At 41.0% G+C, this 26,104-nt stretch overlaps 1 protein-coding gene and 1 long non-coding RNA gene across 2 annotated transcripts; both read right to left on the reverse strand.

Annotated features, from left to right (window-relative positions):
* Positions 1-8,590: 8,590 nt before the first annotated feature.
* Positions 8,591-10,739, reverse strand: LOC311488080. Its single transcript, XR_014699065.1, has 3 exons — positions 10,628-10,739; positions 10,512-10,542; positions 8,591-10,377 (listed from the first exon to the last, which is right to left on the reverse strand). It is a non-coding gene; the product is annotated as an uncharacterized lncRNA (long non-coding RNA).
* A 12,800-nt stretch (positions 10,740-23,539) lies between these two features.
* On the reverse strand, positions 23,540-24,862 carry LOC311488265 (gap junction alpha-8 protein-like). The gene has a single exon (XM_084544868.1). The coding sequence runs from the start codon at positions 24,851-24,853 to the stop codon at positions 23,561-23,563; it is 1,293 nt and encodes a 430-aa protein (XP_084400994.1). The 5' UTR covers positions 24,854-24,862; the 3' UTR covers positions 23,540-23,560.
* Between the last annotated feature and the right edge of the window lie 1,242 nt (positions 24,863-26,104).

Genomic DNA, 26,104 nt, shown 5'->3' on the forward strand with positions numbered 1-26,104 from the left:
AAAACAGGAAGTAGGCCTTGAGGCCCAAGGGGTGTCTCATGATTATTATTATTATATCTTTTATTTATATATATGTAGTCATATGATGACATGTGAAATGTCCTCATGAGACATCCATATTTTCACATTTTCACTAAATATTAAATTATTTTATGAAACATAATGTTACCACATGATTCTGGTTAAGGCTGCAACGACTCGCCGACATCAGTGATGACATAAACACGTCCATGTGCATAGAATGCGTCGACATGTCACAATGTTTGCTAAAAAAAAAACACTTACTGAAACGTCAACAGTCATTAAACAGAGACCCAGGTTCTTTAAACTACATGAAATTGTAGCTGAGCCCTGACTGTTTGGACTATTACAATGAATTTAGGCTGATGGTTGGGTGGTGCTGATAGGCTGGGAGTGTGATCAGTTGTTTTTGAGGAAAAGGTTTTCGAGCAGATGCTAATCACTGGCATGGCAGTGCTGCTTTCCTGTGCATTCGCAATCTGCAAGCAGATTATTTCTACACTAATTGACTCATAGAACTAGATGACATACATTCCAGTTAGTGCTGTGCTCTAAGTAGGTTGAAACTGATAGAAAAATACTACTGATTGTATCATTGTGTTCTATGCGCACCCTACCGTTGACTAGATGTTGTTTTTTCAAGGCCAATGTGAGGAACAAAACGTGTCCTGTTCATTTGGTCCCTTGACAGCTGCTCCCACATTGCCCTGTTTGTCCCAGTATTGATTGGTTACTGTGAGGTGATACTTTGGCTCTAAAGTTTTTCCTCATATTTTTGTCTGGTTCTTGGATGGCTTTGCAGTAAGGGAAAATGGTCACTTCACTCTCCGGCAGTACCTCATTGCCAGGTCTGCTTTTGTTTGTTCTGCTTCTTTTAGCACATCTGCAGTGATTGAGGAGGGCCCCCTCTAATTTGGTTCGACATACCAGTAGAGTGTTCACATCACTTTGCACAAAAACCTCATTGTTCCTACGCAGCCTTTCTGCTACCATTCCTGTGTGTGCTCGTGCTACAGCTATCTACAAGGCCTTCATACCATCTCTGTCTAGTAAATATACAGGACAGGATTTAGAAATGACCATTTTAATCCTCGTGGATAGCCCTTACACTGGACCGAAAACGGCTGTTGCCGCTGTTAGAGGTTCCATAACATTGTGTCCTGTAGTTGATTGAACTACCATCTTGTCGTTAGACATGCGAATGTGGATGTTATCTGCGATTTCACAAAATTTTAGCACTATTCTGCATGCTCCTGAAACACAGAGAAACACAACGTCCTGGCTGCTTATTTCCAATGTAAGGTTTCTGTCCTACTCATAGTGTTCTCATAGTGAAAGTCTGTGTCAGTGTCTGAATCAGTTTCTTTGTGGGCTTCTGTGTGTGCATGACCTTGGCTCAGGGCAGCTAGTCATTTAGTTTTGGGTTGTTCATACTCCTCGCACTTACAATAGCTTCCGCGGTTGCCTTTCCCGCAGCCTACTTGTTTTTCGCCAGCTTCCTCGTCCCCGCCACACCACAGCCGGAGCTGGAGCCAGACACTCCCTCCCAAGATGGCCTGTTTGCTTGCAATGGAAGCAAATTACCTCCCTTTGACAGAAGATTTCGCTGGGGGAAGAGAAACCTTCGTTAGCATCGAACATTTCACTTGTCTTGGTTCCTTTGTAATTGCATGAGTGACTTTTTCAGTGTGTTTTGGATGAGGTAATATGTCATGAAGTGCCGCATTTTGAGTAGCACCTGAGTAGCATGCAAGATCCAATCCGACCAAATTAGGATAAACTGTGTTTCCCTGACTGCTTGTGTTTGGGAGCGTATGTGTGAGTGTGTGCTGTATACTTCCTGCTGCACTGAAGATACTGTCCAGGGGCCTCATGTACGAACGTTGCTTAAGTACAAAAACATTACATAAGTACTCGCTCACGTAAAAGTTCAGATGTATCAAGAGTGAAATGTCCGGGAATTTTGTACGTGGCTACGCCAACGACGTGGCTGGCGTAAGTAGGATTCTACAGATATCGATCCTTTGGCGACACTTAGAGGTGATGCCGGGAAACTGTCATCAATGTGAAAACTATTACTCCGACCGATCGGGACTGAGCCGGTCGACCCTGAGCAGAGCCATGCAAGCCGCGTGGGACGGAATTATCCGCATGTCAGCCAGGTATATCAGATTCCCATACAATGCATCTGAACAAGTCAACATTAAAGAGCAATTTGCAGCGAGAGACGGTTTTCTGACTGTAATCAGAGCTATCGACTGCACACACATTGCTATAAAAGCGCCACCGCATGAATTTGTAAATGTCAACAGGAAACATTTTCATTCGATCAGTGTGCAGATCATACGTGATGCGCAAATGCAAGTAAACATTGTGGCAGCGTGCCAAAGAACACATTTTACGCATCCCCACACCATGAGTAGCGTCTCCAATTCTATTTCTGTGAAGTTCTTCTTCTTTCCCGTCTTACTCATTCTTATGTTTTCGTTTTCTGATCGTGCAGAGATGGGAATCTCAGGTGCAGAGTCAATTTAAATATAATTTCCATATTTAAAATGGGCGTGGACAGGGAGTTGAGATATTTAAAAGGGGCGTGGACAGGGATTTGCATATTTAAAAGGGGCGTGGACAGGGAGGAGTCGGTACGTTCAATCGGGATGTACAAAGGAAATGTGCTTCGAAATGCTTCTAAATCTGAACTTACGTCACGATTTAGGAGGAAATCCACGCAACTGTTAGTACATGAGGCCCCTGGTCTGGTGTAGGGCGGGGGGAGTGAGTGACAGGCTGGCCGGCTGTCATTGTTATACAAGTCTATCTATGTGTAACTAGTCTAAAGTTGAAGGAGAGCAGAGAACACAATCAATGATACAATCAATAGTATTTTTCTAGAAGAAGCCGCCTTTAGTGTTGCAGCACAGCATGAAGGTTCTTGGTTCTGTTGCCTGGCTGGGGTCTTTCTATGTGGAGTTTCCACGTTCTGTCTGTGTCTGCTGTGTTTCCTCTCTCATAGACATGCATGTTAGGTTAATATGAGTATGAATAGGGATAATCTATAGGATAATACAGATACATTTCCAGGAGTTCAAGTTAAAACATTTTAACATCCTAATTACATTCTATAAATCTGAACTTTTGTTGAATAGTATTATTTGGTAAAATGTCTAGTTTTAAGTGTCTTTTTCATTCATAGATACAGTGTTCAAATATGTTATCATTATGTTTGGATGAAACCAAACGATTAATCTACTACTCAAAAAATAGTTGATGCATTAATTGAAAAAATAATCAATTGAAAACATAATTGTTGGTTGGTGCCCTAATTTGGGAGCCAAACTGATTGTGGGATGTGTGATACAGATACAGATACAGATACAGAAAGCTTTATTAATCCCCAAAGGGCAATTCAGTTTCTACAGTCCACCATCTAGACATACAACCATTCACACAGCAATAATAGCAGGAGTAACGTGATAAGGTCTGGGTCCAAGTACAATTTATAAATAAAAAGACATCAGAAGCAGAATAAATAATGATAAAAAGAATACTGAACATCATTGTGTTATTGTAGATATAATTCCCTTGGCGTTCACAAAGGTCTGTACTTTCACAATATTATACAGGCCATTGTCTTTATAATATTGTACTAATATACACCAATCGACCCTAATATTAGGACCATGTGGTCATAATCACTCAAGTGTATAACACTGATTATCTCATGGTCGTGGCACCTGTCTGTGGGTGTGATACATTAGACAGAAAGCAAACATGTCATTCTGTTAGAGGCAGCAAAAACGGTGCCAATATACACTCTGCATTGCAGTTTTGTATGCATAGCCGCAGAGCAGTCAGGGTGCCCCTGCTGACCTCTGTCCACAGCTGAAAGCTCCTGTAATGGACACCCTGACTGGTAGGCATGGCCGCAGACCAGTCAGGGTGTCCATGCTGACCTCCACAGCTGAAAGCTCCTATAATGGACACGTGCGCTTCAGTTGTGAACCACAGAGCAATGAGAGAATGTGGCCTGAACTGATGGATCATGTTTTCTTTGGCATTATATGCACGACCGAGTATGTGTGCATCTTTTACCTTGGGCACACATAGCTCCAGGATGTAAGGAAAACCACCTGTCCATTTCCATGAGGGCGTGCTCAGCATGGAGCAAAGTGTAGATGCTGGTTCCTGTCAAGATAACATCCACATAAAAGCCAGTACTTAGGTTTCCCAGGAGAACATGACCTTGTGATGAGATCATCAACGTGATTTACTTTACTGCTTGGTGGTTTTAATGTTGCGGCCGATTAGTGCACGTGTGTAGTTTGCCATGGCTTTGGGTTAGGGTTTTGTTATTTATACACACACCTCAAATCTACTCAACTGTACATTAAGCTATAAATGTACAGTCATACTGACCACACACAGTGCTAGTTGATTACCTTCTGAAAACATCTGACTTGAATATTTTCCTCGTGTTTTTACAACAACAGTGTTAAATTAAATCCTCCAGCAGTTTCTGTTATGGGTATAACACACTATTGTGGGTGTAAGAGAGTCAGCAAAAATACGTTTTTGCAAGATCATCATTTTTTGCAAGATCATCAGAGGTCAAATGAACTTCTATGCTACACAAGTTACATAAAGAACCTGTTGGCCACCAACTTTGAGAAGGGAAAAGACATCCAGGTCCTCAGTGTGCAGGTGTGGTTAGACCATCTTTCCTTGTCAGTTAAGACAACAGGCCACAGGAAGCTCTGTGAGCTTATACAGAGGCCTTGCGTTTATCCTCACAGTCCCACCACTCACTGTCCTAATATGTTATTGTTTAAAATGATTGCCGTGTTCACCGTCTCAGCCCATGCTAACATCGGACCATTTCAGCCATCATACTTCATATTTTAAAACGAGCAGTCACTACTATAGTCACGTCATCACAAGTCATCAGCAAACCCTTGTGAACATGTTTCCTATCAGGGCATTAACAACCCAACGCTTGATGAATTATATATACAATTAAAATCAGTCTAATTGTCAAGACATTTCACTCTGTACCAAAAAAGAACAACCTTCAAATAGAGGAAATATGAGGAAATATCAGGGGACCACATGGCTTCACTTGAAAAACACAGACTCATTCTCTGGGGACCATGATTGCATGTTTAAAACTCCATAATCTAATCAGTCATTGACCAATGAGCCTTACATTCCTTACATTCTTCTTTTTTTTATGATTTTGTCCCATGCCAAGTCCCATGAGTTGAATTTGTTTGACTTACATACTTTGTTTCTGTGGCAATGTCAATGTAAACTTGAACTCTTAAGAAGCAGTAATAAAGCAGGATCCAAATGGGAGCACCGTCTAAAGCATCCTCGCTACAAAGGTCTGAAAACAAAGCTACCGACAAAAACACAAGTACACACACGTTATGCTTTAACCTTTTAAGAGCAGGTACAATATTTGCTTTCCGTCTTGGCTGAAACTGACATGAAGGCTTTTTATATGACTGAATAAGTTTAATTTATAACTACAACCAACACTAGGTCAAAAGTGTTTCTTCTTTATACATACAGTATGTATAACACTTTAAATATGCTAGGTCCTTTAACCTTTGCTAGGTCATGCTGGTCATGTGCTTTTAACTTCACTCAAAAGTGTAGTTTGAAACTCTGTGCTAGTTTTAGTTCGACACTGATAGACCACGTAAAACCAGAGATATGAATGTTTTAATTGGATAGTGCAAAAATATGTATCTGGGCATAAAAGTGGGATTGGATGGGAATAAGGTGTTGTATTTCTTTCAATATATTAATCATTTTTGTGATATTACAAAACGTGAAAAAGTTGTTGAATCAGCTGATACTACTCTACGTGATGAATATAGTAGAAAGGTAGACAGTCTTAAGAGTGTGCTGTTTGTTCACTCGTAGATTTTATTGAGGTATTTGGTATGTCATCCTTTTTTTACTTTTTGGCTTAGTTTGTCGAATTATGCTTTATCTTTTAGTTGCTTTGTAACAGTTTGTTTTTCGTTTTTTATACATTTCATTTTTTGCTTCTTCTTCTGTTGTGAGTGTTTTTTTTAGATTTTGGCAGTTTATTTATATTTATTCTTGGATTTGTACAGCCAAGACCAGTTTATTACTACGGTACAAAACACCTTAAAGGGGAACTCCGGCGCAAAATGAACCTGGGGTTAATAACACATGTGTACCGAGTTCGACCGTTCTCTGGTATTTGTTTTCATGCATTTGTTTTGTTAGTCAAATGTGACCAGTTTTCTTGCAAACCGCTATTTAGCGTATAACCCTAGCCTTCGGGGCACACCGACACATAAAAAGAAATCGCTATTTCTATACCACTAACAAGGCTCACAATATCACCACACTTACACGGTAGCATAACTAGGGTCTCTACATGTAAACCGAAGCATTGAGAACTTTGCAAATATACAGGCAGTTTATTAAAAAAGGAATACAGTACCGTTCACGTCTGGCTCGCATATCCAGGCGGGCGCCATCTTGGGGAAACTGAACTGTCTGTTGCCGGAAGAAAGCACTGAGAGCATAGGAAAGCACTGAACGAAGAGAGTTCAGTTTCCCCAAGATGGCGCCCACCTGGATATGCGAGACAGACGCCAACGGTACTGTATTCCTTTTTTAATAAACTGCCTGTATACTTGCAAAGTTCTCAGTGCTTGTAGAGACCCTAGTTATGCTACTGTGTAAGTGTGGTGATATTGTGAGCCTTGTATAGAAATAGTGATTTCTTTTTATGTGTCGGTGTGCCCCGAAGGCTAGCGTTATACGCTAAATAGCGGTTTGCAAGAAAACTGGTCACATTTGACTAACAAAACAAATGCATGAAAACAAATACCAGAGAACAGTCGAACTCGGTACACATGTGTTATTAACCCCAGGTTCATTTTGCGCCGGAGTTCCCCTTTAATAGTTATTTTAATAGGCTGTAAAAGACATAAAACATTCTTCAAACAAACAACATAAACGAAGGTCCTTCTACCTCCCAGTAAACGGACTGGATTGGCTTCAGTACCTCACAGTTGAACCTGATATTTATATTTATACATATATGTCCTGGTTTCGTCTTGCGGTACAAATTTAGGTTTTAATGAGAAGACACAAAGGGGCTGAGGGCGCTCAGGAGACTTCAAAAAGTTTCTAGCTTAGGTGCTCTTCTGCAATGGGTTGCCCTGATGAAGGCCAATATGGCCGCAACGCGTATGCTCATGTGCTTTTAATCAGTCCTTGCCATGTTTAATTAAAGGCTTTTTTTTAATACTTTTTCAACTTCAGAGTGCTTCTGTATTTCTTTTTTTTTTTGTATTTCTTTTTTTTTTTAGGTTTTAATGATTTGTTCAATCAAGATATGTTCATTAGTTTGCGCCTAATTACTCCAACACTGGATATTATGAGTGAGATAGCTTTTTGCTTATTTTAATCTTAGAGCATTAAATGATTAACAGCGTGTTTTAATATTGTTTAGCAGTATGTCATATGGGTAGTGTTACATTTAAGACTTTTTACATAACTGTGTTTTGCTTTATCTCTGTTTTATATTTGTTTGTGTCTTTCTTTATAATAAAAAAAGAGACAAAAACAAAACACACCCTCTGTTCGTGCAAGTATATCTAGTGTTTGTTCTGCACATTACATCCTATTTATTGTATGTTTCACTTCATTCATAGCATGCTCTATTAGTGGTATTTATTAGATAAGATAATCCTTTACTTATCCTACAGTAGGGACATTTGCAGCATTGCCGCAGCAAACATTTAAAGACAGTGCACACAGGAGATAAAGGAAGTAAACATTAAGTAAGTACAAAATATAGACAATGAAATACAATAGAAATCATACATATGAGTGTAGATCAGCTTGACGTGTTGCACAATGAGGGAATAAAGGATATGTAAACAGTCTTTATCTGTAATTAGGACATTTCAGTCATATGAGAATTTATGAAGATTGCAGCTTGCCAAAAGATGTCTGAAGTCTGCGGTGTAGAGGGAGAAAAGAAAGGGAGCCAGGACAGTTCCTTGTGGAGCTCTGGTGCTCCAGACAACTCTGTCAGATACACAGTCCTGTGTCCTCACATACTGTGATCTGTTGGTAAGGTACTCCAGCATCTATGATGTGAGGTGGTGGTCCCAGGGGTGTAGATCCGATGTCAGGATTGGGGGGGACACAAAAGTGATTTTTGTTTTTTGTTGGTATGCAACTCATACCATGGCACCATACCAATGATTTCTTTTTAGATGTGAATCTAAAATGTGAAGAATGTGAAGTCTGAAAATACATTTGTTCAATTTTGAATAATTTTTATTTGGGGGGGGGGGGGGGGGGGGGCAATTCATGTTTTTCACAAATTGAGGGGGACAGGTCCCCCCCATCCCCCCCGGGATCTGCACCCATGGGTGGTCCACTCCTGTGTGCACCTGTTTGTTTGTATGGTGTTGAAATCAGAAAAAGAAATAAATAAAAAACAAAACAAAACAAAAAAAACATAATTCTCACAGTGTTCCCAGTCTTCTCCAGATCAGAGAGAGTTCTATTCAGGAGGCATCAACCACTCCAATACTGGGCTGGTCGGTGAACTGAAACGGGTCCATCAATGATGTCACCAGAGGGCGCAGATGGGCAAGGATCAGCCTCTCGAGTGTCTTCATCAGATGAGACGACAGGTCAGGTCATATCACTACTATAGTCAAGTTGACAACTTAGGCCAAACTCTCTAAGTACACAGCATGTGAGACTTCTGACAGGCTGTATTATTAAATACTATATTCTCCGAATCACATATAATCCTAACTTTAAAGTCCTCATGAAATTATTAGTTTGTTGTTTATGTGTTTGCTACAACCTAGCTAAGGAGGATGTCTCCATCCAAACCACACCGCCCACACATGATCAAGCTGAGAAGCAAAGCAGAGCTAGACAAAGAAGTGGCGGAGAGGGGGGGCATTCATACTTATAAAAATGTAGTAAATCTTTCACTGGATGCAAATTAGTATACACCCCAAAGCGTAGGATGTGTCATCAGCATTTTAATTAATTTTTTTATTTTTTATTTATTTTTTTCTTCAGGAATTGACAGACCCCAAAAAGACCAATGTGAAGACCTATTAAAAAAACTCTCACTGCTGCTGGAACAGACACTGACATATAGGTTAAGGTATATTGCATAAAAACACTTCATATGAAATGTGATTTCATGGGGGCGTTTATGTGTTTGCACTCACTTCGCAAACAGGTGAACAAACTGAGTTACTTGGTATCGGATGTTAATATAGTCTAAATTATTAGAATGTGGTTTTCCTGGGTATATTATATTTAGATTAAGCATTTACCACAGTTCACACATACGTGTACTACAAACAGTAAGGTGTTGGTTTATGTTCCATGGGCACACTCAGGTTATATAAATACTGCTTCCAGTTTTAGGTTTTCACTCTCTAGACTATGCTTATCATTGTTGCTCTCTGTCTACAAAGAGTTTAAAGCCGCACTAATAGGTACATTTATGAATGATCACTCCATGCTCTGCAATGCACTGCAGAGCATTTAACATTTTGAGGCCTGTTGTTTTCGTTTTCTGGTTGGTACTTCTGAATGAAGTCTGCAAAAGTTTAAAAAAAAGCTTTCATGAACATGTTGCATGCTCAGCCAGAAATTTATTTCCTGTTTCCCCTCTACAACTGAACTGACATATTTCTCTGTGCAAAACTGTGTTATAGGCATTTCTGTGAATAGGTGAATTTGTGGGTACTTGCCACTTCTTGTTCTCAGTTCTCAGCTTCCACTATTACGTCTACTATTGAAGCCTGCTGTAAATGCATCTTGGTGGTTGAAACTGCGTTTTGTCTTGTTTACAAGTGTGAGAACTCCCCTCACAAAAGAACAGGAAGGAAGATATCTTTGCAGTATCTTTCTCTCGGCACACCACAGCAAAACTGATCTCTACTTGGAGCAGAGGGCTCTAACAAACCAGCAGTCTCATATAGTGCTGAGATGGCATGATTTAGCAGTGTGAAAATAAAACAGCAGGGACAGACTGTCATCCTGCTGCCATGGGAAAAACATTTCCCTGAGTAGGTGGATATGCCGCCACAGGAAGAAACAACCTTTTATCCAAGCAAACATTATGCTCTTAATTACATACAGTACATTATTTGAAAAAAAAAAAAAACAGTTAGAAAAATGTAGTATTGTAAAAGATAATGTGATGTAATGCAATGATACACGTCAGCGAGCCATGTTCTTCTGAAGGTAAGCCCGTCTAGCCTGACTTTCAAGGCAGTTTTCATAAATGTCTTCTCTTCGCTCTGGCGGTTGGGCGGACTAGAATGACAGAGCAAAAAAAATCAAATGTTCAGTTTCTCAAGATGAATCAGTCACTTTGCAAAACAGCAGCTCCATGTATTGTCTAAAAGTGTAAACTTCTCAACAAACAAGATGATGATTATTGTATTTACCATTTCTACAGCGGGAGGGGAGGCATTATTTCTGTAAGACAAAGGAGCATGTTGTGTGTGTTCCGGCAGTAAAATGTCACATTAACTCAAATTGATCGGAGGCAAGTTCTACTTACTCTGCACGCCGTCTGCAGATTTCTCTGGGGATGAAAACAAATAAAAAGACAAGGAAACAGATGCAAGGAACCCCAACCGCCACAGCAATCATCAGATCGTGCAACTTTTCTGATTTCTCTGGAAAAAAAAAAAAATTATATCTTGTTACTATGAACATGCAGTTTGATTAGTGATGCTTTTACAGTTTGATCCTTTTATGGTGTGTGGGATCGTGTCTGCTTTCACAGTATTGGCTTATTGATCGTCTGCGTCTATTCAGGGGAGTAATTCAGTTTTCTTTGGCGATAAGTGCTAGAGACACAGTGCCAGTGGAAATAATGCCGTCACAGCTGTTTCAAAACTCCATACTTCTTTCTTCACGTCATTGTGCTACAGTTTATTCTTAGCTTTCCACAACTGCTTTTTTTTTTTCTTTCTTTTTTTACGTTTGTTTGTTTTGGAAAAAAAATCTAATCTGATCTTCTGCAAGTAGCAGCCTAATTTCCCCACAGGGATAAATAAAGCCATATCTTACCATATCTTATCTTCCTGGGACTGCACAATGGCATGGTGTTTAGCCCTGACTGCCCACAGCAACAATGTTCCGGGTTCAGGTGCATTCAGACGTAGAACTGACTCTTAAGTTAGGCACTCCAAATATTCCATTTCGCTCTTTGATGTTTTTGTTTTTACTTGTTTACAGTCTGTGGACGGCCTGTGTTTCATTTGCAGTCACTCATCCTATCAGCACATGCTGGAAGTCTGAAGCAACAGTTTCCAAATGCAAACACCAGACTCAGAAACTCTTGACCTTTCGTCTGCTCAATCGATGAAGAAATATCCCCTCGCATGAAAATGGCACAATTATTTTGAGGGACGCATCCAGTTACTTGAAATCACATCCCTGTAAATAGGGGACTGTGTATGGACTGGGGATGCACATACCCTCAAATTAAAGTTGAGTCTTCACTTTAAACCCGTGTTAATTATATGAACGCAACGAAAACTTCCTACTGCTGCAGCTTCCCATCAAAAGAATATAACTATATAGCTAAACAAGTTATGTTGCACTAAACTACAGTTTTGCTCATAAATGTACACACCCTTATGACGTCTGTAAAATCTACAGTTTTTAAACTATAATACGTTATAACAACCCAAATGCCCTGATTAAAAGTGTACACTGTTGAATGTTTGGCCTGGTGATACATGAAGTATTTGCACGCTTCCAAAATTTTCGTCATTTCTGCATAAAAATTACTCATAACATCAGTAGATTCTTAGACAAGTTCTGACAGTAGAGAACCCAATCAATCAAAGACACTATATTCACTTATCCGAGAAAATGAATCATTTGTTTATATCTGTGAGGTGCAAAAGTAAGTGAACCCTATGTTTTCGGTAACTGGTGAACGCCCCTGTGCAGCACCAACAGCAGGTAAACATCCCAGTTAACTACAGAGACTAAGTCGTCTGCAGCGCCTGTGAGGGATTTTAGCCCATACCTCATCACAGAACCGCTTCAGCTCTGAGATGCTGGTTGGTTTCCTCACATGAACAACTTGCTTCCGGTCCTTCCTCAACATTACTGTTGACTTGGCCATTGCAAAACATTCATTTCTTTTTGATGCCTTGCTGCATGAACCTATTTCTCTTAAGTCAGCCCACAGACCGATGTTCTTACATGTTCTTTTAGACACTGCTGGCAAAGTTCACAGTCCATCCTGGCTAAGGTGCAGCAAAACAGGCCCAAAGACAACATTACCACCCCCGTGTTTCACAGAGAGGACTTGGTTATGTTGTTAAGTCCACAGACATGAGTCTGGAGTCTTAGTCATTCCAAAAAATTATATATTTCGTTTCACCCTTTGAAACCAAAATATAACATATAATTCTGAGCAGCATGGACTCTAATTTAGCCTTGAAATAAACTTGTAATCCTAAAACTCTACTTCAAAAGTGAGTTAATCCTCAGTCGCCCACGTTTTTTTAAAAAAAAACTTTACCGCAGAAACGTCTCTACTGCTAATATTGGTTCCACCTACCCTATTTCTGCTCTTGAGGAAACCTATATATCACATCATGGAAAGTTAATCTATCTTTATGTGCGATCAGTGGTTGAGACACCCAGGTTTTGATGGCTAAGTTTGGTGAGTTTCACCTACGACAAATTTGTTTTAAATTACCGTCTTTGTATAAATAGTCGATTGCTTTCTGACCTCTGTTTTTACAGGACATTAAGTCATGAGATTTCCAAAACATAACATTGTGAAAATACATCAGCGCCCACAGCAGCTCTTCTACAGTTTTCAGTCTCCTGACCTCAGAAGACGTCTTTCCCAACTAAGAAAATAAAGGTCCCCATACACAACTATAGCAGGAGACCAAAAGCTGTCATTCGAGCTAAGGGTTGCAAGAAACACTATTGAGAAATGAAGCCAAGGGTGCCAAGAGGAGGCAAGATCCACACTTGGCGTTCTTTCCTAAGTGGAGAATTTCCTCATCTCCTTTGTCTTACAATGATGTTGATATCACTGAATCCTCATCCCCCTGGGCTGTAAATCCATATGGATCTGTCACTTTGCTTTCGGGTCAGCTATTGTGCAACCCTCCTCTTCCTCATCTCGACACCTAGTTTGCCGAAATGCTTTGCACACTCATGTTACTGCAGTAAACGTTAATCCTGCACTCCGACTTGATCTCTCGTTATTGAACCAGGCGGATGCAGCCTTTTGAACGTTAATTCCTTCAGGGCTATGCCTTCTTTGGCGATTGTTCCTTTCTAATGTGATGCCTTATAATTAACTTACGCTTAAAGGAGGGTACACATAATACAGCCTGGGAATGTAAACTTACATGCTAAACTGTAATCACAGGATTCTGTTGCTCTCTATTGTTGCGACAGGAAGGATTTCAGTTTCATTTGATACAGATATTTAGTAATGATTAACACACCTGTAATTATGAGCTGCCAGCTCTGTTGATAGACTCCGGCTGCTGTGTTCGTCTCACAAGTGTAGTTTCCCGTGTGATTCACCTGGGCCTTCTCTATGATGAGTGCATACAGTTCGCGCTCTAGCGTAGACATTTTTAAGTTCAGGTGGACAGCTTCTGAACTGTTATACTGCCCCTCGCTTGGCGAGAAAGTGAACAGGTGAACTCTTTCATTCATTGTCCATTTCACTAGAGTGAGTTTGCTGATCGAGTCGTTGTTATTGTTACAGCTTAAGATCACCGTACTGCCAACCACCTCTGAGATGATGTTCCCTTCTGAAAATAATTTAAAACAAATAAATCATAATCAGTATGTTTGTTTCACCCAAGTTGTCACCATCACACTGCACACTTCAGTTAAATCAAAAGTTTGCCTTTTTTCTTTCTTTTTTTTTTTTGATTGATAAAAGGCCCGCCGCTTAGCTTAGCTTAGGTTAGCTTAGCTTAGCACATCGGCTAAGAAACACAGTAAAAACCCTGACTCTTCAAAGGTAACAAGATGTGACTGCAAGTCTACATTGTTCCTATCGAACTGTCTAAAAGAAAGCAAAAACTGTAAAACTGTTTCTGTGACTCATACTCATTGTCAGACGGTGCGTACCTGCCGGCAAGAGAATCCGGAAGATGAAACACAGACTCAGAGTCCAAGTCCCATTGATGCCCAAATATCTAGAAAAATCCTCCATCCCATCCTGAAAACAAAGACATTTTTACTGGCAACACATTTTGCTGACGTGGGTTTTTGTATTCACTTCCCTTACCAGGAAAATCTTAATGAGATTAAAAACCCGGCCTGGTCTGTACAAAGCAGCATACATTTCTTTATGTTTTAGTCTAAACTGACAAATATAAATGCAAGATACGAATTTAACAAACGGGTGATTCTGAGATCAAAAATCAAACTGTCAGCAAGAATCGTAAAGACATCAGTGAATGCATTGACTGCAATCGCTTACCGTTAGTTAGTATCAGCAGTCCTGTTCTCAGTTCCTTATCTCTGAACAGCACCTTTAGTGTTACAGAGGGCAACAAAAACTAAACAAGAAAATGTTGTATATGTAATTCAAACGTGCCGCTACCTACAACTGACATATAGTTCATCTGAAAGAGATTAGACCTGACCAGAGCCCCCTACACACACAACGGAAATGATTTCCACACAGGAAGTCAGTAGTTAAATGCCACTGATGGTCTGTGGCCACGCAAAAACTTTTTTTTAATTTTTTTTGTGTTTGCTTGCAGAAGCGGTTGTGAGACTTTCCTTTGGCAGTCTTAGGCTACGTTTCATTGTCTGGCACTGTACTGTTCAACTCATATCCCCCTCACCCCCCCACACCTGGAGTGTGAGAGGCCTTAGATCACAACGTATCTCTTAGCTTTTATTTTCATCTTTGGGGAGAAAAAAAAAATAAAAAATAAAAAAAAAAATATCTGCTTTCAAACAGCTTTCAGGAAGCATCTGGCATTTGAAGCAGCACACCCAGCACCCGTACACTCGAAAACGAAAATTCAAACCGAGCATTTTCATTTTCAAAGTGACATTTGATTTTAAGAAATGTAATCATGTCATCTCATATCAAATGGCAATGAGGCGGAAACAATGGCAGCTTTATCACAAGCCGTTTATGAAGTCATCCATCATTGGTGACGTGTCATTCAAGACGAGGAGTGGCTCGGAGACAATGGACGTACTATGTAACACCTACACATGTGCAGCACATCCGGCCCAAAACACAGTGTAAGTATCAAGAAGGTTCTCCGTGATTCTGAGAGCTTGCTAATGGTTCAGCCAGCTCATGAAATAATAATAAAAAAAAAAGATCCTGTGACTCTGAGCCGTCTAAAGATAGACAGATCAGAGTCACAGGGTTAGGGTTAGAAGAGGATCATTTTTTTCTAAAAGCCTTACACAAATATTATTTGTACGTCTTTTACTTGAGTCCGTCCACATGTCATGAGACACTCCCTAGATACTCCCTTGTGATATAATTTGCCTTGACATTGCTGTTTTTTTCAGAAAACAGCTTCTTTTCATTAGAATTCACACAAGTTTTTATACCTTTTATACCTTCACTGATCAGGAAGATGTAGCATGACACATTAATTCATTCATTCATTCATTCATTTTCTGTAACCGCTTGTCCTGTGAAGGGTCGCAGACGGGCTGGAGCCTATCCAAGCTGTCACGGGGCAAGAGGCGGGGTACATTGCAGGGCTAACACAGAGAGACAGACAACCATTCACCCTCACTCCTACGGCCAGTTTAGAATCACCAGTGGGATATTTAGTTTTTAGATAGAGTTAGTCAGTGACAACTAACAGGACTTCTCACTGTATTGGGTGAAATGTCCATGTTGTGTAATGTCTGCTGTCAGCTTTGTGAAGCACCTAAGTGGTTTGTGTGTTACACTAGGGTGGATGTGGTGATTCACTGAGTTAGGAGTGTGTCTATGTCAGCCTGTGTTGCTGTTCCTCTGCCCCATGACACCCAAGCAAATCTACTGAAGTACCTTTAAAATAAATAAATAAATAAATCAGAAAGTTAGTATTTACCCAGTGAAAGCTTAAATCATGCTATGGAACAGTCAAATGAATGCTCTCCAGGAGTAACAATGCAATACTGTCCCTTGGTGGTAGTAATTTTTCTCTTGTCTAAAAAAACTGTTTGTTTTGGCAAATAAGCCCATATGCACCGACAGCTTTGAGGAGCATTAGTCATCACTGTCAGTCTTGCTTGACCTCCCAGTGCAGACATTTTCTCCCACACCTCAACGATGAAACATGAACTTCTTGTCCTTAGATTTGAATGTGATTGCTTTTGTTTGAGTGTTTTGGCAAACCGTGAGAGCGCTGGCAAAGACTTGCATGCTCCAGAAATGTAAACATAATTACTGTGGACTTCCTGAAACCAGTTTAATAAAGCAGCTTAAATAATATACTTCTATTTCCTCTTTCAGCTGTTTCATGACTTTGCTCTTCTACACGTATCAGATACCCCTACTAACAGGTTAACATACGAAGTACTTTTAACGGTATAAAGATATGATTATTATTGATCAGCAAGGGGAAAGTTATAAATGAGTTAATTGGCTCCATCTAAGTTGTGACAGCTGGAGCCTATCACTTAAAACCCAAAGGATAAATGTGACTGTCTATTTAACTTGATGTTATTCATTCATCTTCAGTAACCGCTTGCTCCTGATAAGGGTCGCAGGGTCTGCTGGAGCCTATCCCAGCTGTCATTGGGCGAGAGGCAGGTTACACCCTAGACAGGTCGCCCGTCTATCGCAGGGCTAACACAGAGAGACAGACAACCATGCAAACTCCCAGTCAGCCCATGGTCAGACATAATTAAATTAATTAATCTGTGACTTTAACTCATAAGAGAGCGTTTGTGTGCACAGTGGCATCGCCATATCTGCTTGAGGAAATATTTTAGTACGTCGTCCAACTCGAGCTTGAAAATGAGGATGACTAATCCTAGGATGACAATAAAATATCTGCTTGCAAACAGCAAAAGTAAGCATGTCGTATCAAATGGCAGTGAGGCGGAAACAATGGCAGCATTATCACAAGCCGGTTACAAAGTCATCCATCATTAGTGACATGTCATTTAAAACCAGGAGTGGCTCAGAGACAATGGACGTACTATGTACTATGTCAGTCCAAAACACAGCGTTACTATCAAGAAGGTTCCCCATGATTCTGAGAGCTTGCCAATGGTTCAGGCAGTTCGTAAAACAAACAAACATAACATCCTTGAAAATTTTCTGTGAACTTTTCATGTTGCTTCATGTCTGCTGTCAGCTTTGTGAAGCATCTAAGTGGTCTGTGGAGCGTAACATTAGGGTGGTGAGTCACTGAGTTAGGAGTGTCTCTATGTCAGCCTGTGTTGCTGTTCCGTTGCCCCACGACACCCAAACAAATCTATTAAAGTACCTTTAAAAAAACAAACAAACAAAAAAAAAACAATCATAAAGTAAGGATTTAACCAGTGAACGCTTTAATAATTACAATGCAAAACTGCCCCATTGGTCTTAGTTGTAATCCTCACAGCCTTTTGTCATCCTTTAACCGTCACAACGTCTATTATTGTCTTTAAAGCCAAATGCGCCATCTAGTGGTCACTGTTGTATATGTTGTGTATGTAATTCAAACGTGCCGCTACCTACAACTGACATACAGTTCATCTGAAACAGATTAGACCTGACCAGAGTCCCCACGCACACAACAGAAATGGTTTCCACACAGGAAGTCAGTAGTTAAATGCCACTGGTGGTCTGTTGCCACGCAAAAACTTTTTTTGATTTTTTTTTTGTTTGCTTGCAGAAGCGGTTGTGAGACTTTCCTTTGGCAGTCGTAGGCTACGTTTCATTGTCTGGCACTGTACTGTTCAACTCATATCCCCCTCACCCCCACCCACCTCTAGAGTGTGAGAAGCCTTAGATCACAACGTATCGCTTAGCTTTAATTTTCATCTTTGGTAAAAAAAAAAAAAAAAAAAAAAAAATACAATAAAATATCAGCTTTCAAACAGCTTTCAGGAAGCTTGCATCTGGCATTTGAAGTAGTACACCCAGCACCCGTATACTCTGAAAACAAAAATTCAAACCCAGCATTTTCATTTTCAAGGTGACATTTCATTTTAAGAAATGTAATCATATCAAACTGCAGTGAGGCGGAAATAATGGCAGCATCATCACAAGCCGGTTATGAAGTGACTCGGAGACAGTGGAGTGTAACTATCAAGAAGGTTCTCTATGATTCTGAGAGCTTGCTAATGGTTTAGCCAGCTCATAAAATACACATAAAAATAGATAAATAAAAAGCTGTGACTCTGAGCCGTCTTAAGATAGACAGATCAGAGTCACAGTGTTAGGGTTAGAGGAGGATCATGTTTTTCTAAAAGCCTTACACAAATATTATTTGTACGTCTTTTACTTGAGTCCGTCCACATGTCATGAGACACTCCCTAGATACTCCCTTGTGATATAATTTGCATGACATTGCTGTTTTTTTTTTTCAGAACAGCTTCTTTTCATTAGAATTCACACAAGATTTTAATACCTGTTATACCTTCACTGATCAGGAAGTTGTAGGATGACACATTCATTCATTCATCCATTCATTTTCTGTAACCGCTTGTCCTGTGAAGGGTCGCAGATGGGCCGGAGCCTATCCAAGCTGTCACGGGGCGAGAGGTGGGGTACATTGCAGGGCTAACACAGAGAGACAGACAACCATTCACCCTCACTCCTACGGCCAGTTTAGAATCACCAGTGGGATATTTAGTTTTTAGATAGAGTTAGTCAGTGACAACTAACAGGACTTCTCACTGTATTGGGTGAAATGTCCATGTTGTGTAATGTCTGCTGTCAGCTTTGTGAAGCACCTAAGTGGTTTGTGTGTTACACTAGGGTGGATGTGGTGATTCACTGAGTTAGGAGTGTGTCTATGTCAGCCTGTGTTGCTGTTCCTCTGCCCCATGACACCCAAGCAAATCTATTGAAGTACCTTTAAAATGAATAAATAAATAAATCAGAAAGTTAGTATTTACCCAGTGAAAGCTTAAATCATGCTATGGAACAGTCAAATGAATGCTCTCCAGGAGTAACAATGCAATACTGTCCCTTGGTGGTAGTAATTTTTCTCTTGTCTAAAAAAACTGTTTGTTTTGACAAATAAGCCCATATGCACCGACAGCTTTGAGGAGCATTAGTCATCACTGTCAGTCTTGCTTGGCCTCCCAGTGCAGACGTTTTCTCCCACACCTCAAAGATGAAACGTGAACTTCTTGTCCTTAGATTTGAATGTGATTGCTTGTGTTTGAGTGTTTTGGCAAACCGTGAGAGTGCTGGCAAAGACTTGCATGCTCCAAAAATGTAAACATAATTACTGTGGACTTCCTGAAACCAGTTTAATAAAGCAGCTTAAATAATATACTTCTATTTCCTCTTTCAGCTGTTTCATGACTTTGCTCTTCTACACGTATCAGATACCCCTACTAACAGCTTAACATACGAAGTACTTTTAACAGTATAAAGATATGATTATTATTGATCAGCAAGGGGAAAGTTATAAATGAGTTAATTGGCTCCATCTAAGTTGTGACAGCTGGAGCCTATCCCTTTAAACCCAAAGGATAAATGTGACTGTCTATTTAACTTGATGTTATTCATTCATCTTCAGTAACCGCTTGTTCCTGATAAGGGTCGCAGGGTCTGCTGGAGCCTATCCCAGCTGTAATCGGGCGAGAGATGGAGTACATCCTAGACAGGTCGCCCGTCTATCGCAGGGCTAACACAGAGAGACAGACAACCATTCACACTCACTCCTACGGCCAGTTTAGAATCACCAGTGGGATATTTAGTTTTTAGATAGAGTTAGTCAGTGATAACTAACAGGACTTCTCACTGTATTGGGTGAAATGTTCATGTTGCTTAATGTCTGCTGTCAGCTTTGTGACGCACCTTAGTGGTCTGAGCATAACACTAGGGTGGATGTGGTGATTCACTGAGTTAGGAGTGTGTCTATGTCAGCCTGTGTTGCTGTTCCTCTGCCCCATGACACCCAAGCAAATATATTAAAGTACCAAAAAAAAAAAAAAACAATAAAAACAATCATAAAGTAAGGATTTACCCAGTGAAAGCTTTAATAATGCCATGGAACAGTCAAATGAATGCTCTCCAGGAGTAACTTTCACAATGCAATACTGCCCCTTGGTGGTATTTTTAATCCTCACAGCCTTTTGTCATCCTTTAACCGTCACAATGTTTATTATTGTCTTTAAAGACAAAGGCGCCATCTAGTGGTCACTCATGTTATTACTACCTGGATAAATGTAACTGTTTAACTTGCTGTTAATGTAACCATTCAACATGAACACCCTCCCTGAGAGATTTGACAGGAGCAGCCACTGTTACAACTGTGCATATTTTTTTACTTTTGTTACTCCAGGCATAATTAAATGAATTAATCTGTGACTTTAACTCATAAGAGAGTGTTTGTGTGCACAGTGGCATCGCCATATCTGCTTGAGGAAATATTTTAGTACTAGGAATAACTGAAATACTTGCGTCAAACACCAAAGTTTCATGGAAAGGCGGTACTTGAGCTTGTGCCCACGTTTCTTTAGTGGTTTTATCGTGCGTTTACATGCCGAACATGTTTGTTCTCGTCTCTCTGTTATACTGAGAGCTGTTATTTTTATTCACCAAAAGTGCAATACTTTCAGTGCAATAAGCCTATGTGCAATTACCTTGATTACTGCGTACTTTTATATTTCTTTTTTTTATACTTTATACAAAGTATTTATATTTTAGTATTAATAGTGTGTTGCTATTTAACATGTTTAGCTTTATTTCAAGGACAGGGCTTTAGGTGGGAAAGAGGGCAGAAAAAAGTGGACTGAGAACGGGACAGGACTTTTTTTTTAAAAAAATTGTACCTTTTACCTTTATTTATTTATTTATTTTGTTTGTTTGTTTGTTTGTTTTAGAAAAAGGCTGATTCAGGGAACCTCGTACAAGCTTTCCAAAGTACCAGTACTTTCTTGTACCTGTGCAAATGGCAATAAAGTCGATTCAGTTCTATTCTGTTTAACACTCTGTATGTGTGTGTGTGTGTGTGTGTGTCTCTGTGTGTGTGTGTGTGTGTGACCGTTTGGCAGAGAAAACGCTGACACTCTTCTTGACCACTTGTGACTTTTTATTGTGTCGGTTCACATTCCAAGAGAAGATACTGCCACACATCTATCAGCAAAGAAGACTACAAGTTAGTAGAAAGGATCCTTTTTTTTTTTTCTTTTTTCTTTGTTTTCTTTCCAAAGATTAATCATGTCTTCTTACGAACATACAGGCAATGCAACGGTTTTAAAATACAAAAAAGTCATACATTACCAGTCACGCTGATGTACAAAAGGACCGGCATCGTGCCTTGATCATAAAATTGCTTTATGTTTTCGTGTGTTTCAGGTGAAGGCTCAGATTCCGCTGCAGTGGATTGTGGGAGGTGAGGAGATTATGGGGGTCACAAAGGGGTCAAAGTTGCCATTTCTTTCTGAGTTACCATTTGTTCATACCCCCCTAAAACCAACACTGTGAGGTGTGTGTGTGTCTGCCACATAGGCACACGTTTGGGCGTAAACATTATGTCAGTGTGCCCGGCAACGTGCAACTTAATGCACGGGTAAGATCAAATGATCATACTAATGCTCGATGTGTAACCGTCTTAGCTGTGTAACAGAGACGTGTGTGTGTGTGTGTGTGTGTGTGTGTATGTGCGTGAAAGAAAAGTATCAAATTAAAAATAAAATAGCAAATAAAACATCCAGTTTACATACAGTAGTTCCCAGAGCAATATCACCACTTGCTACAAATTGTACAACATTTGAGATTTTACATTTACAGATAAGGCACGGGCAATTAAACAATAAACAAAGCCAGAGAACGTGTGAAGGTCTGTGATAAAACCAAGGCATATTTTCAGCATTAATGCAGTTTGTATTAAAACTCTTTGCAAAGAAATGTGTCTTCTTTACACAGGTACATGCACAGTGCTGCTGCGTAGGCGTTTTCTGCCTTTACTGTGATGGGTTTAAAATATATTCCTGCACATTATGTACATTGCGAGGCATGAGCGTGGGGTATTATGTACAGCGGGACTTGCCCCTAGTTGTTTGTTTCTCTCTGAATGTGTACAACTATTGTGTTTTCTTGTGTGGCAAGGGTCGACTACGCTCACATAAAATCAAGCAGAAGGATTTTTTTTTTTTGTCACAGCCAGGTTAAGGATGCTTGTTTTCATTGATGATCACGGTTTCTTTTATTGTCTCGCCTCCAACAATACTTTGTGCTGATGGTGCGTGATCTTTATCGCCCGGACGCCTGTTTGTACAGCACGAAAAGAGAGGATTTGGCCTGAGGTCGCTACTATAGTTCATTCTCTGATCGGGGCAAAAACGAGCCCTGCTCTCCTTCCACTGACGGCTGATATCACAGTACACGGTTTTCTTAAAGGCTACATAAGCAAATCTAAAATGAAGAGATGCAGAATCACATTTAAAAAGACATTCAACATGTGGTCTTTTTTTTTTTTTTTTTCCTTGTTTTTTTTTTTCCTCACTAACTCAGCTCTGGCTGTGCTACTTGGTATATAAACACAAAAAGGAGAGAAATGCTCTGAAATTGATGCACATCTCTCTTCACTTGAAAGAATCCTGTGTAAATGGATGCATAGATGAGGTGTTATGAGGGTTAAAGGCCTTGCACAGAGTTGCAAACTCTGAATGTGCAAAAAAAAAAAAGAGTTATGCTCTTCTCAACCTGATAAACGGACTGCCTCTTTTCAAAGAGCTGTGTACTTGTATATGGTCCCGCACTTTGTCGTATGTGTACGTGCGAGAGCCTTCACACCCGCAAGGCTGACAGCCACATGCTGCATTTGCAGAATGTCGCTGCCTGAATGGGAATGAATTGCAGAAGAACTGCTTTCCAGACACACAAGCATAGTATAACTCTTTTCCCCCCTATCTACTCAAACCCCGTGTAAAAATGTCTACTCGTCCATTGTATATGTTTATAACTCTTTCAATAGAAAAGATGTCTCTAAAAATTGAACATGAATTTTCATCAAGTAAAAACATTTCCCCCCCGCTTGTGTCCTTTCCATATATATTTTTTTTAAATATAAGAACACGCTTGATAAAAAAAAAATCTACTCCTCCCGTCTTTAACCTCTACTTTTTATGATATTTCATTTTTATCACAAACACTCAGATTTATTTATTTTTTTGTAACTTGTTGTTGTCTTGTTTCAATCTATCCCTGTTGATTTTTCGTTTGTCATCCACTTGATTTTCGACCTGCCTGTTCAAAGAGTGTGCATTGTCTTGAGTTAGGTGTGTGTGCTCTCTCTTTTGTTTCGCGTGTGCAGGTGTACATGTGCTTTCTCTCACAGGTTCATACGGTGAGATCGTCTGACCTGGCCCTGCTGCTGGCTTTGCTCAGTCGGCTCAGCGGTCTGGTGTCTTCTATCGTATCCGCGGCCTCCGTTCCTGCTTCCGCCGGAGTTACCCCCTCCCCGTTCATCGCCTCCTCTACCTGCGCGTCCTCTTCCGCGACCTCCTCCATCCTCTCTGCTTCCACCTCTGGCGGCTGCACCTCCTCGGCCTCCTCCTCCTCCTCCTCCTCCTCCTCGTGTAATGTCACCCCGCTTGTCTCGGTGGTCTGGGCGTAGGAGGGCAGAGTCTCGTCGTACACCTTAGAGATGTCCTCCATGGGCAGCACCTCCTCCACCTTCTCATCCAGCCCCTGGAAGGGCGGGGCCCCTCTGCCGGCCTCCATGCAGGCCTCAGACAGCGGGTAGAGGTGAGTCACGGGTGGAGCTTTCTCCTCCTCCAGCAACCTGTAACCTTTTGCTCTCGGCAGAGCAGGAACAACCAGGGGGTGCATGCTCTTTCCTTGTGGAGGCAGGGGGGCTGGGCCCTCACCTTGGGATGGGCCTGGAGCTGGAGCTGGCTTACGGAAGACAAAGCGAATCTTCTTCAGGCCCAAGTGACTGATCTCCACAAAGTTGAGAAACAGAGAGACACAGGCCACAGCCAACATGAAGATGATGAAGACGGTCTTCTCGGTGGGGCGAGACACAAAGCAGTCTACCGTGTTGGGGCAGGGCCAGCGGCTGCATTTATACAGCGGCAGGATGCGGAAGCCATACAGGAAGTACTGACCCACCACAAAGCCCACTTCAAACAGTGTCTTGAAGATGATGTGGCAGATGTAGGTCCTCAGCAGGGTGCCCTCTAGCCGGAACTTCTTGCTTCCTTTCGTGCTGGTCTCCTTTGTAGTGCGGACACTTCCCTGGTCGGGTGCAAGAGGGAGACGCTCCTCGCTCAACTCCTGTTGCCGGCTGAGCTCTGCCTCCTCACGCTCTTTGCGTTTCTCCTCCATGTGGACGTGGTGCACGGCATGGCCCACGTAAACTAGAGACGGCGTGGACACAAAGATGATCTGCAGCACCCAAAGGCGGATGTGGGAGATGGGGAAGGCCTCGTCGTAGCACACGTTCTCGCATCCGGGCTGCTGCGTGTTGCAGACGTAGTCAGACTGCTCATCACCCCACACAAACTCTGCAGCCGTGCCCAGGATGAGGATACGGAAAATGAAGAGCACCGTGAGCCACACCCGGCCGATCACCGTAGAGTGCTCGTTAACTTCCTCTAAAATATTACCCAGAAAGCTCCAGTCACCCATGATCGGTCCGTAGCACTGCAGAATGAAGGGTGGGGTAGGGAGGGACACGAAGGGTGCAGACGGACAGGGAGGGTGGGGTAGGCAGGGCCGACAGGGGGAGGGGAAAAAGAGGACCAAAAGTAAGCTATGCAGAAGAGAATAACACAAACTACAAACTCTACGAAAATGAATTTTATGCCGCTGTATATGTTCTATTAGAAAACCTGAAGAATCTGACACTTTTATAAAGATGAAAACTTTACTTAAAGTTAATTTTGTTTCAATTAATTAGACGAATAATCAAAAAAACAAACTTTCTTAAATATTAAGCTCATATATTAAATGAGACATTGGTCTAACTGTACTGATGGCTGCTTATTCTCTCTATAAACCGTGAACGTTAACAAAAATCAAACACAAAAAATATTCTGCTCTTCCCCTCTAAACATTCAAGACCCCACCTCAAATAAAACCGGTTAAAGAGAGATCAATAAATAACATAAAGCCCCCTCCTCTGTAATATATTATATAGGATAAATGTAATGAAATGGGCAACTTGCCACAGCTGCGGCTCCGGCGAAGTTGAGTCCTGTCCCGCTCTCTTGGCACCCGGCAGGGAAAAGTGAACTTTTTTCTGCCCTCTTTCCCACCTAAAGCCCTGTCCTTGTCGCCCCACTGAGCAGATGTGAATGAATCGGCTCTGATGGTTGGTTTTTAGTTTGCTGCAATATTTAAGCTTGGAGCCAGACGGCCTTTATTTGCCGGGCGACGTGTGGTGACGCAGGAGACAATAGGATCAACAAAGCCAGAGTATGTATGGGAGCAGGCCTCAGGCTCCCACACCAACATGGACACTGTACGGCCAGGGCACCGGGTCCACAGCGGAGCAGTCAAGCTCAATGCATGCGACTTCCTCGCACATACATACTGATACAGTACATGAAACAACAGCAGCAGCAGCAGCATGTGCCTCCAGCTTTACTGCCATGTCCGACATTAGAGCAGAGAGGCAGGTCAGTGACAAACAACTGGCTCAGGCAGGGATGAAGGAGAGTCTATGTCCTTGTGCACTAAAGCTGGACATTAGTATTTATACTATCTAGTGTAGGAACGTTTAAGTTGATTCCAATTAAAGATCTAAACACAGACTCGGAAATAATCTTTGAATAATATAAATTAATCTGAATGAATCACCTTTGAGGCAAGAGGCAACTGCATGGGCTTTACTTTACAAATTCAGATCCAGAATGTCATGCATACATTTTTAACGAA

This window comes from Chelon labrosus (genome assembly GCF_963514085.1).
Source record: "Chelon labrosus genome assembly, chromosome: 5".
In the NCBI taxonomy this organism is placed as follows: domain Eukaryota; kingdom Metazoa; phylum Chordata; class Actinopteri; order Mugiliformes; family Mugilidae; genus Chelon; species Chelon labrosus.